The sequence below is a fragment of the Thunnus thynnus genome, chromosome 18, assembly GCF_963924715.1.
Source record: "Thunnus thynnus chromosome 18, fThuThy2.1, whole genome shotgun sequence".
NCBI lineage: Eukaryota > Metazoa > Chordata > Actinopteri > Scombriformes > Scombridae > Thunnus > Thunnus thynnus.
In genome coordinates, this window is record NC_089534.1 from 15,020,286 (window position 1) to 15,033,232 (window position 12,947).

Consider the following 12,947-nt stretch of genomic DNA (forward strand, 5'->3'; position numbering starts at 1 on the left):
TATTCCTGTAGGAACCATTCATTTCTGCTCTTGGATTAGAGCATCCATTTGCTTGTCACTATGTGCTTCTGCAAAACACTTTATGGCAGTTCTGCAGGAATACCTGCTGCCTGTTGGAACATTTCCAACTAAATAATGTGACAAGAACTTCATTCTGATGAAAATGTTTTTCACTGGGAGTAGTCTGCCCGTTAATTATGGGAGTTTTTGGCGTATAGAGAGAAATCCGAGCAATTAGCCAAGCTGGTGACAAGCTGTTCCTGTGGCCTCGGCTGTGATGTTGCTACACCCTGGCATTCCAAGTTCACCAATTAGTGGCTTTAGGGGCACTTAAAAGTTAAAGAGTGTCACGTATTAGTCATTTAAAATGATGCAGTGATGTGGGAGCAGAGGGGAGCAATGAAGAGCGAAAGAGGGTTAATAATATCTACAGGGAGTTGAGTTCTGACCATCTAATTTTACAGGGGAACAAACAGCAAAACATGCATGTTCTTACACTCCCCTCAAAAAAAGTAAAGAGCAGCCTTATGCAACAAATAGCATCTGCTGAGGATACCCTTATTAAACCACATTAGTACGTTCCTCAGCTAGCTGCAGAGCAGTTAATCAGCATTTACACAGTGACTTACAGAGCTTTTCTTCCTCAGATGCCAGCAGGTTTACATAACGTGTGATTACTAAGTCTGAGTTTGTTTGTGTTCTCAAACTTTACTCGTGTTCTCAGTGACGCAAAATAACATCAACAGATCCTTTTTCTAAAGCTGCTGTTTACTCTTTTCTCCTGTCATTTATGAAGCATTGCTCACCTGTGCCAACCTGCCCTTAAGAGCTAAACAGGCGAACATACACATGCGACACAGACATATACACGAATGCAACCTAAACAGAGGGAAATACTTTATAATTAATGAACACACACCCAAACCGGAGACATTTTGCAGTAGGATGTCTGAACATGTTCATTGCCGTTATACCCTGAGAATTTACAGTAAAGGCTTTATTGTAATATAGACAGATTAGGGTGTGTATCCATCTAGAGCCATTGACATCATACATTCCCTGTCCCCTAAACCTACCATCACATCCTAGCCATACTCTTAAAGCCAAATCTTAGCCCTCAAAAAACCCACTGCAAAAGCGAAGACAGTCAACATGCCCTTTGCAAACATGTGCTCAACTTTTAAAACCCAAAATAGTTACCCTTGAAACCTAGAAACAGTAGAAAACATGGGAGAGCTTCTTTTATTTTGATTTCCGAGACCAAGGAGGTTTCCTGGAAAGAACTACTGTATGTAATTACGTAATTATTACTGAGAAAATAGAGACGAAATTCTGAAACCGTTTAGAATTTGTTTGTGTTCAGTTTATGAGCAGTTGTTGATTTACCAAATTACACAGTCCTTTCCTTTGAGTTTACAGTTAATTCTAGGAAATTATTGGAAACAGTAATATAAAGTGGTACCAAACACACTGATCAACATATACAGACCAGCAGACATGATTAATCCATCACACACACACTCATCCACTCAAGAAGGTACTGTATATAATATATAAGACACACGGGAGACTCACTACATAGAGGGTCACATGACCAGAACAGAGGTAGCTTTAGGGCATCAAGTGGCTACTTTTTGGTAGTTTAGCCCAAGCTAACAAACACCACACACACACACACACACACACACACACACACACACACACACACACACACTGATGGTCCACTGTGTCCAGTTGCAAAATAAAAGCCAAGCTGTCCTCTTTGAATAGTCGAGGGCTTTATGTAACAGTGTCATTTGGTTCCTCACCACCGCGGCTCATTCGTATTCATCACCAGGCGGCTTCGGATCAACTGTAGCCACAAACACCCTCATCATCCCCGGCACAAAGAGTGGACATTACAAGATGGAGGGATGAAAGAGATGAACGGATTTAATGGATGGATGTCATCTGCCGGAGACAGCGTGAATATGGGCATATGCGGGTCTTTGTGTATGTGTGTGTGCTTTGGAAGGGGGTGTATGTGGGTGGGTTGAGGGAGTATGTATGTATTTATACTACAACTCTAATATCCTTCACCTCCACCCCTCCAGCACTGCAGCGCACCCCTTCCTGTCCTTTCACCAAACGGCCCCCAGAGTATTGCGTGTGTGTGTGAATGAGTCAGTGCTGGCCTTGGCATTCATGACAGTGCCACTAGTGGGTTACATAAGTCTCTCTCTCTCACACACACACACATAGAAAGGCAATAAACGCACAGTTTGAATATGGTGGAGCCTTCTCTTGTTCAGGGCCCGAGCCCCAAGCAGCCTGAATCCAAAAGGGAAAGAGGGCCAGATAGGAAAAACACTGAGAGGACCTATTGTTAGTGTTGCTCTCTCTCTCTTGCCCGTTCTTCCACTCTCCTGATCTTCTCTCAACACCTCTCTCTCTCATTTCATTCAACTCTGGGCTATGACCACAGATGCAGACACAAGAGCAGTGCTTACGCCACAGCAGAGGTAATGAAACATCTTCTTCATCGTCTTTTTCAATCTTCTCCAGCTAAGATACAGAAGGATTCACTTTTTTTTTTGTTAAAGTGCAAAGAAGCTGCTCATCATTCAGTGTCTGCTTTTATACATATAAACTAGTGAAGTTTTCAAGGTCATCACTTTTTTCTGTGCTGCTACATGCTTTCCCATCTGTTCTTATTGCTCTCTTTTGAGAAAGCAATATGTGATGTACACGGTTTCACTTGGCGCCTGATGTTTTCAAGTGCTGATAAGAGATGTCGGCTTGTGTCCCGCATGGACTGCTACTGTGGTGTCAGTGGTGAGATATTGTAGATTAAATGCCAGTTGAAGGATGGCAGCACTGTAGCCTGCAAGGAGAAATATATTTTTCTGAAACAAACTGTGCTAAGTTCTTGGTGGTGCAGTGAGGGAGTGGCTGTGTTGGACACCTTGAGGGATTTTAGGAAGTACCTGATGTGCCCTTTTTCTCCTTCTCTCCTTATTTTAGAAAGTCTGTGTGTGTGTATGTGCATGCACTGTAGGTTGGTTTTGCCCTCAAGCTTGTGTGTGTGTGTATGTGTGTGTGTGTGTGTGCACGCACTTGTGCGAGTGAGCTGTCAGACTCCCTGCAGGTTTGTTTTGCCCTCCAGCTCTGCATGTATGTGTGTGTGTGTGTGTGTGTGTGTGTGTGTGTGTGTTTGCATCAGGTGGCTATGGGGGACAGATTAATAATAGATTTGACCTGAGTTAAGGGAGAAACAGAGACAGCAGTGAAAAAGTTGATGCTATATTTAAAAACTGCAGAGTCACACATGCATGCACACAATGATTTTCTCTGAGAGAGGCAGGATCAGGGCCAGGAGCAAAAGAATACACACTTTTCTCGCTCTGTGTCACACACACTTAGTAATCTGTGGATAAGCTTTAATCGCTGCTTGTGTTTGGTTTTGCATTTCCACAGTTCAGTAACAGTACGCTCGGTGTAGCTGTCGCACAAAAGCATACATTTTCTCACTCTTTTTGGATTTGTGACCAGAAGCTCACTGGTTCTAGAAATCTTTGCGAGTAAAGTGAAAGAGCAGCACTTGCCTTCCTTATTACTACCACTGAGGTGCTCTTGAGCAAGGCCCTTAAACCCCCAACTGCTCTTGTGGAGCTGTACAGTGGCCAGTGGATCAAACTGTGGTTGAACTGGGCAGTTTCCAGGTGTGAATGTGTGTAACTGAGCATTTCTATCACCTTCCTGAGTAAATAAATGGTAAAAAATGCTATTTGTGTTGAAGATGCTATCCTCCTTCATCTAATCTCTGTTTATCCTTTGTCCCATTATCTTCCTGCATTTTTGGTGTATATTTCACCTATCCATATGTTCACATCCTTGCCTTTTGCCCCCTCACATCTCTGTTTCCTTTCTTTTTGTCCCTCTCTCTGCTAACTCTCTGAGAAAACAACAGGATAAATACACACGAACAGAATAGTGGGAGAGAAATTCATCAAGAGACTGACTTAATTAATACGGCCTCAACTTCCTGGCACCTGCCAACTTTGAATTAACATGAACTCGGTGAATTTCCAAATCCAGGTTACTTTTTTAATTCCCAGCCCAGTGGGTGAGCGGCCTCGGCAGGCTAGTGGAAAAAAAAAACTGCCTGTTAGTGAAGATATAACTTACTGCCAAGTGCGTTTAGCTTGCAGCATAGGCCAGATCTTGCCTTCATGTTGGCTTGGAATATCTCAATTAGAGAAGAGAAGTACAGTTTCAACTGAAATACAGATGAATGAGGAGATGCTGAGCCAGGAAAATGTGAGAGTGAAAGTGATGATACGTGTGTAAATAAACTGCATTACATTCTATTTCCAGTGTGTCTTTTTAGTTTTCAGGCACATGAGACAAATATTTGGCTCAGAAATCCATCAATTGCATTTTGGAGAGAAGCTGCAAAACATGAGAAAATAAAATAAGAATTAAAAAAAAAAAAAAAAATAGATGTTACTTTTTCATTTTGTTGTTAAATAATAATTGCAATGGCTGAACTTGAAGGGGGCTTATAGGGAGCATGAAGGCATCATGTCCCCCGCCCTGAGGAAATCTCATGCAACCATGCATAAAACTGTAGAGTGGAAGGAAATAGAGGCGGGACGTCTCCGCCCTCCAAAGAAAAAAAAAATCCGGATGAAACTCTCCAAGAAGAGGAATGCAGTATAGTTCGATTACCTCTCTGCCGAGGAGCCTTAGACCTCTCTCCTTGTTGTGATTTGAAAACCAAAGCTTCCCTATGAAAGACAAAACGACCGCCTTGACATGTAAGTAGGCTGCCGGCTCTGTTGAAAGCGACAGCGATGGGTTGATCCAAATCGAAATCTCTGTAATATTCCTATAAATACTCTTGTAGGAAATTGGTCGATAATGATTTGATTGTGATTGAATTGCATGTGTGTGGTTACCTGCCTGTAGTGATATTCAGAGTATCTTTTGTATGGGTAAAGCTAAGCCCCACTCTCTGTGTGTGTGGCACCGGCAGACATATTTGGGGGGCGCTCCATTCACCCCACAATCCCGTGACCTGGATTTAAGACGCTGTATGTTTATGTGTGGAAACTCCTCGCTGGTAGGGGGCTCTGTTAAATGTGCCAGGGAAAGAAAGCTTGGCAAACTTTATTTTTCAACTTGTTGAACTCATGCGCTGCAGGCAAAAAAAAAGAGAGAACTCCTTCAGATCTGAAAGGTGTGTTTGTGTTCTATGGAAACTGAGGCTGCTGTGTTTTCTGAGTGTAAATAAAGCAAATATTAAGATTTCAAGATGTAAAGGTAGGAAACCGAATACTTGCGAAATCACGCATGCTTTTACGCAAGCTTTTTTTTTGGTAAATTGCAGTTTGTATTGTGCAACAAAGTTACAGCTGTCTACTTATATTGTTCCTATTTTTTCATTAACTGTCTCAGAAACTGTGCATGCTTAATTATATGTTTCAATGTGTCTGTCTCCTTCCTTTTACGCACGGCTATCAATATCCTTTTAAATGGATTTGGCCTTCATAGGTGATATCGTCTTACTCGGTCTCATTCCACACAGGGGTGTAGAAAGAACTTGAACCAGGTGACTTACATAACCGTACCTAACTGAGTCAGTCGGGTCCTCATTGTGCCAGGGCGCTAAAAGCGGCGCACATTGGCATTTTCCCCCTCATAATTTCATTCTGATCACATTAAAGTGTTTTGTCAGCTTCTGATAGGCTTGTCAGCAGGTTCGGTCAGATTGTGGATCTGGTCCCTCTTGTCTTTCCTTTGGCCTGGATGCATTCCGGAGTTTCTCATTCTGTACTTTTCCACTACCAGCGGCTTTTCTTGGCATCTGGCCTCCCTCGGCTCAGGCTCTCCCTCTCGTCTTTTGTATATCGAGGGAACCTGCGTCACTCCCGGCACTTTTAATTGAGAAACAGCCAAACAGTGAAGCTGATAGGGTTTAGTTAAGAGGTTATCAGATTATTTGCACTGGACGTTGTTGCAAACTCAAGGCCGTTCACACAGGGAACTTGGTGTGGCCCCTGTGGACAAAAATAATCTGGAGTTTGGAGAACAAGAATCTCAAGATCAATCTTTAATAGTTTTACTTTGTGGCGCATATATTTGTACAATCTACAGTTTATTTTGTACCCCTGGAACATATAAGGACGCTGTATGGTATTCAGTGAACACATCTGGATGTCATTAACTTATAGGATTTGTGTTTGCAACTTTGTAGACTAAAAATCGGCTGTCTTGGTGACAATTTTAGCCAGACCCATTGAAAAATCAGACTGCGGTATATTAAGCAAAGTTGCCATGGTATTGCACAAACATATGTGCAAACAGTACAAACCAGCCTCTCAGTGTCTGGTGGTAGAGACGAACTTTTTTTCCTCCTTTTTCCTATGTATTTGACGCAAGCACATCTTGAGGCGCGGCCATGACGTTGGGAGCGCAACGGCCTCTGATTGGTCGAGAAGGGGATCGATCATCTTCTCACGGTCCATTTACTATAAAGAGATGTTGACAGAGGATCACGCCCACCAGAGGGGAGTGGGTAGTTTGGCGCACCTCCTCCCTCCTCTGGCCTCTTATAAAACGAGAGCCAAAAGTAAGATCGTTGTATTTTGGCTTTAGGCAGTTGATGAGTACAGAGCTACTGTTATTGAACTCATCACATCATGACGGTCAAAACAGAAACAGAGAAGCCTGTCCTGACTTACTCGAAAACTAGAGGACTAGTGGCATTAGTCACCGGTATGGATGATAAATATTTTTAAGCAGATTCTTCGGGACATGGATTGACATCTTTTTGCTTTTTATTTGAACATCTAAATAATCTTTTTATGTTTTTTCTTCTCTTTCGTTGCAGCTTTTATGAAACAGAGGAGAATGGGTCTGAACGACTTCATTCAGAGGCTTGCCACAAACTCCTACGCCTGCAAGCAGTGAGTACCATCTGATTCATGTTATTGTTCTGCTTTCACTGGAGGACAAACATTGGGAAACACAAGTTATCTGTCCTCTGGAGAAACTTTATGACTCAATATAACTCCCAGTTCAGTTGATTCAAACGCACAAAAAAGCTACTGTTATATATTCATTCAATACTTTTGATGCTTTGTTATTAAATTAAGTTTAAACTCTTTGTTTTTCAGTCCTGAAGTTCAGTCTATTCTGAACCTTAGTCCTCCTCAGGATGCTGAGCTCATGAACGCAAATCCCTCTCCTCCTGTAAGTATGTTTGCATTAAATAGTGCATTGTGTGCTTCTTCCTTTGTTTATGCTTTACCATATGCAGAGATACACACACATATCCTGTGTTTATCTATACCATACATTTTAAGGTTCATATTATGGCTCTAACTTCATACTCTCCTTTTATTCCTACCTGTCACAGCCCAGCCCATCCCAACAGATCAACCTCGGTCCATCCTCCAACCCTTCAGCTAAACCCAGCGACTTCCACTTCCTCAAAGTGATCGGCAAAGGCAGCTTCGGCAAGGTCCTGCTCGCACGCCACCGTGCAGATGACCAGTTTTACGCAGTCAAAGTCTTACAGAAAAAGGCCATCCTCAAGAAGAAAGAGGTAAATAGACACACAGACACACATAAATCAACACTAACGGCATAAGGTGTCTCCTTGTCAACCTCTCTAACCTCTGCTCCTTGTTTCCCTCAGGAGAAACACATCATGTCAGAGAGGAATGTGCTGCTAAAGAATGTCAAGCACCCGTTCTTGGTGGGCCTGCACTACTCTTTTCAAACGGCAGACAAACTATACTTCATCTTGGACTACATCAATGGAGGAGAGGTGAGTTACTGCTTGAATGGTTGCCAGAAAAGTAAGAGGATATGAGGGAGAGATGACAGAGCTATTTGATGGATATAGTTGGAGGAAGAAGGGAAACGAGACAGTAGACAAACTGTAAATTCAGAGAGTTGAGAGAGGAACAAAATATAGAGCCAGAATCAGAAACAAAAGATTGTTATTTTTATAAATTCTGCTTCTATTCAGTTGTTACAGTAACTGTGAACATGAATGCTAATAAACTAAACTCAAAGATGAGGCGGAGACATAGACAGACAGAGGGGATATCCTGTCATGAGAAGCAGAATAGAGGCCGCCGCTTTTTTTTTTCTTTTTTCTGCCTTTCTTTCTCTAAAGGAAACACCTCTCAGGAAATCATGGGGTGGGTTGGGACAGCGGGAGAGACTCGGGCCAAAATTAGCAGCACCATTCAGACTCAGTGTGTGTCTAATCGAGCTAATTTCCTGTGATTGTTGGACGAGCAAAGACAGCGCTGATTAAATATGGGGCCTTGTCAGGAAACAGGACACATTTAGTCTCCTTCTACCCTTTCTCTTTCTTCCGTTCTTTTCCCTCCATCCCACTGGTCTCTTACTCAACCTTTGGCCCTTGTTTCATCTGTCTCCCCTTGTCAAACTTTTTAAGCTGTCACCTTCCTGCCTCTTTATTTCCTCCCATCCAGTTTCCCCTCTGTCTCGGCCTTTTTCTGGCTAATCATGTCCTCTTACTGTAATTTTAGAGCCGTTGCACTGACCTTTTCTTTGTTTTTTTCTTTTTTTCTTCCAGTTGTTCTACCATCTACAGAGAGAGCGCTGTTTCCTCGAGCCCAGAGCCAGGTTCTATGCAGCAGAGATCGCCAGTGCGCTGGGCTACCTCCACTCCCTCAACATTGTCTACAGAGACCTGAAGCCAGAGAACATCCTTCTGGACTCCCAGGGACACATCATCCTCACAGATTTCGGCCTGTGCAAGGAGAACATCGAACCCAACGGGACCACGTCAACCTTCTGCGGTACGCCAGAGGTAAGGATGAAATCTCCAGTTTTTGTGTCTCGACAGCACTCACACACACTGTAATATTTAGTGATATAACTCACCACTTCTACCTGTCTGCTTCTCTCCACAGTATTTAGCTCCTGAGGTGCTACACAAGCAGCCATATGACAGGACAGTAGACTGGTGGTGTTTAGGAGCTGTTCTCTATGAGATGCTCTACGGCCTGGTAAGTAATATTCACAAAACTTACGCTTCACGCATACATCATACATATTCCACGCTCCTTGTTGTTACCAGGATGCTAACTGATTCTGTTTGTCCCTCACCAGCCTCCATTCTACAGCCGTAACACAGCGGAGATGTACGACAACATCCTGAACAAACCGCTACAGCTGAAACCCAACATTTCCAACGCAGCCAGACACCTGCTGGAGGGCCTGCTGCAGAAAGACCGAACCAAGAGGCTTGGCTGCACAGAGGACTTTGTAAGTACTTGCTCATGTGATTGCATGTGTGTATCTTTATGTTTATTTACATATTGCGTGCGTGTGTTAAAGGCTGTCATTTAATTAACTTTTATCTCTTCTCAGATTGAAATTAAGAACCACATCTTCTTCTCCCCCATCAACTGGGATGACCTCAACTCCAAGAAGATCACCCCTCCCTTCAACCCCAACGTGGTACGCTCCTTTTTTATACTCCATAAAGTGCTGATGATGGCAGATTTATGATTTTCTACAGTGTAATAGACCACAGACTTGCTAACTTGTCCTATTACCTCAGTAGTTTCATTTACATAACTGGATCAAGAGCGTGTGACATTCTCACCGTGAATTAAAACATTACCAATTATGGCAAGGTATTTTGAATGGACAACCATTACAGAGTGACTAATCCCCTCTCCCTCCCTCTCTCCTTTCCTCCCTTCCTCCCCTAGACGGGACCCAACGACCTGCGGCACTTTGATCCAGAGTTCACAGATGAGCCGGTGCCCAGCTCCATCGGTTGTTCCCCCGACAGCGCGCTTGCCACAGCCAGCATCAAAGAGGCTGCAGAGGCCTTCGTTGGCTTCTCCTACGCCCCTTCTATGGACTCCTACCTATAGGATTTAAACAAGGCACTCAATGTGAACTCGTATTTAGACTTACAGGACATGAACTTGTGCCGTGTCCATGCACTTGCATCTTGACCGCACCCCACATTTCCTTTCAGGATGGTGGATATTTCCGAACCAACCCCTGCAACAACTCTGCATCTACAAAGACCCTGCGTTTATACATGATACATGTGTACTTGCCATAATCTCTCCAACTCTTGAATGCATTTAAGAAGCTACAAGAGGATGCCTGCCATAATTGAATGACATTGGGGTTGAAATGCAATCCATCTTACCCTGATTTACCAACGCACAAAAATTCTTCAACCTTCCACAACAGACAAAAACCTTACGACACTTCAGCCTATGATTTACCATCTTCTACCCAATTTTGGAGGTCCTTTGCACATAGCTCAGGCAGCTTATAAGCCCCCCTCGACCCTGAAGCCACAACTGACAAGCACACACACCAACCTCCATCTTTTCTCAAAAGAGGAAGGCTGGATCATACCAGCCGTGTAAAGGATTTGCATCTGCATCCATGTAGCGAAACATCTTCCCTCTTTTGACATTCTGTCCACCACCCATGGGGACCTACTTTTACCTGAGTAGCTTGGAGACGACATTCATTTTGGTGCTTTAGTGTCTTCTCATTTACTTTCTGTGTGATTGAAAAAGGGAGTCATTTGAAGCTGAATGTTACAGAGGGGGACGTCTTATTTCTCTCAAAGGTGCCTTTATTTTTTTCTCTCCATCAGATTTCACATCTTTTGGGTTTGTCTGTGTCCAAGTTAGTGTCACTGAGTTGCGTTTCATCTACTCTGCACCTGACTGCAGGTGGGAGGAGTTGGGTTGTTTTTTTTTAACTCACCAGAGAGGAACGATGTAGCACTGACTTAATACACCTGTTCTGTCTTTAACATGTAAGACGTGGGAACTCATTTGATGTGTCATATCTTCATTTGCACATAAAACAATAATGCTGATAGAGAGAGAGAGAATGAGAGCACTGCTGCTATATCATAGGTGAGAAAGAGAGTGATGTGTTCAGAAGTGTTTGTGTAGTTCTGCTTGCCAACTGCGTCCCCCTCATATAGTCTTCCATTTGCCTCACAATAATGCAACGGCGGCCTGCCGCCGGCCCAACGACATCGAAACTGAACATTCCATTTTAATATTGCTGTAATGCAGTTTGACGGTATTTAAGTTTGTTTGTATATTTGGAGTTATGTGTACTACTTTTAATGTATATTGAACAAAAAATGACTAAAGGTATGCTTAAATATGTATATGTAACAATTCATGTTAAATGTACTGTAAATTGTAAAATTGTTTAAGATTTATGTGACCATGTTTGGTTTGCAATAAAAATTTAACTTTATTATACCTTATAAACTGGAGTAGTTGAGTGGTATTTTAACTTGAATTAACAACTTTTTTATGCCACCTTCATATAGTAACCAATAATTAGTGTACAAGTCATGGCTTCATTTTATTGATTTGCCTTTAGTCTGAATATATACAAATAACTTTCACACATGTTTTAGTCAAAGAAAGTAAACTAGAAAATGTAAAGAATGAAGATCAAATGGTAAACATTTACTAGTCCTATTTGGAAGTGGCTTGAGCTACTGACCCCTGCCAAATGTCCTACATTAGTGTAGAATGGACTTTACCCCCCTCCTGCGTCAGCAAACTTACACAACAATGATTGTGACGTCCAAGTGTGTGTGTGTGTGTGTCTGTACAGATCTGTTTGCGGGCAAATTATTGGCTGATCTCAGACGGACCGATACGGGCACTCCAGGTCAAAAGATATTAATGAACCCAGCTTAGCAATTCACTAGAAGTTCACTAGAAGAGCAGTACAGCTGCAATCGAATGACTGATACAAGTTGAATTCATTTCAATAATAGGGTAGCAGTAAGGTGGTGTGGGGATGAGGTAGAATGTCCTTCTACTGGGGTTCAAGGTTATGTCTCATGGTTAACAGTGTCTGGTGGACTGTCTTTGAGGAGGACAGAATGTCTACCAGATCCAGGGGGGCATTGTGTAATGTCCTCTGACCTCTAAACTTCCCTGAAAAGGCTGGAAAGTAAAAAGAGAATTTCCCAATGGAAATTTACATCATAAGAGGACTGTGAGGAAATGTCCTGGTGGAGACACATAAAACCAGAGCTGTTGTCTAGCCAACAGTTTGACATGACTGCTCTGAGAATACAATTCCGTGAGTTCAGCTCAAAATGGCAACAGTTACTGAGGTTTATTATTTTTCAAAGTCATTGCAGCTCTTTTCAGCCCCAATTAGAGTTTGAAAATACTGATAATATCTTTTGCAGTTGCTAATTCCCTATCTAAAGTGATGATCTACACAAATCCTGTATGTGGTACATCTGAGTTTATACAGAGTCTTTGTATCCCCCACATAATTATCCAGACAATCACTTGTGTTATTCAATAGTTTTACCATCACAATCTTCCTCTTATCATTGTCCATTGCTCTCGCTCTCAGAAACACAGTTATGCAAAAATATTACTTAATGCAGATTAACCCTCAAAATAAATGCTACATCAATAAAATGGAAAGCTGCAGCATATGAAATATTTTGGATATTATCAACTGTACTTTACAGTCCCTGTTTGGCCTTAACAATAGTATTGGACTGAAGATGTACTGCACAGCAGCCATTGTCTTGCATTGCCATCTGCTGGCTAAGCCTTGAACTGATGAAGTAAACCCATGTTTTGTGGTTTCTAAGGCTCAGGCAATAAATGTGACACCGCAGAGAGTCAAGACAAGTGCTTAAAATCTGTTGGGGGCCTAGTCAGTCTTTTTATTGACAGTTAATATAATGAATTGACAGATTACAGTATTGTGCACAAGAGCAAAACTGCAGTACTGTGCTGTAATAGACTGAAGAAAAGGAGTGGAAGCAATAGTAGGAGAAGAGGAGGATGAGGATGGAGCAAATTAATAAATGAAAGCAAAACATTTCTAGTGTAACTGACCCTGAATGATTCATTATATAAACTGAGCTGCTG

General features: G+C 42.3%; 1 protein-coding gene across 2 annotated transcripts; it reads left to right on the forward strand.

Moving 5' to 3' along the window:
- The first annotated feature begins 4,662 nt into the window (after positions 1 to 4,662).
- Positions 4,663 to 10,566, forward strand: LOC137168875 (serine/threonine-protein kinase Sgk1). Of its 2 annotated transcripts, none has more exons than XM_067571711.1 (10): positions 4,663 to 4,799; positions 6,875 to 6,950; positions 7,161 to 7,236; positions 7,403 to 7,591; positions 7,685 to 7,816; positions 8,600 to 8,836; positions 8,940 to 9,035; positions 9,139 to 9,294; positions 9,400 to 9,489; positions 9,747 to 10,566. In XM_067571711.1, exons 1-10 carry the CDS (start codon positions 4,772 to 4,774, stop codon positions 9,912 to 9,914), a joined length of 1,248 nt encoding a protein of 415 aa, XP_067427812.1. In that variant the 5' UTR covers positions 4,663 to 4,771; the 3' UTR covers positions 9,915 to 10,566. The 2 variants fall into 2 exon arrangements, with proteins under 2 accessions (XP_067427812.1, XP_067427811.1); XM_067571710.1 differs by lacking the exon at positions 4,663 to 4,799 and adding an exon at positions 5,418 to 6,759.
- Positions 10,567 to 12,947: the final 2,381 nt, after the last annotated feature.

Bases quoted from the DNA above. Each gene is read 5' to 3' on its own strand.
- LOC137168875 (XM_067571710.1), top strand. From the start codon at position 6,684: ATGACGGTCAAAACAGAAACAGAGAAGCCTGTCCTGACTTACTCGAAA. The intron at 7,817-8,599 runs GTGAGTTACTGC...TTTTTCTTCCAG, and splicing joins ACTACATCAATGGAGGAGAG to TTGTTCTACCATCTACAGAG. The intron at 8,837-8,939 runs GTAAGGATGAAA...TTCTCTCCACAG, and splicing joins CCTTCTGCGGTACGCCAGAG to TATTTAGCTCCTGAGGTGCT.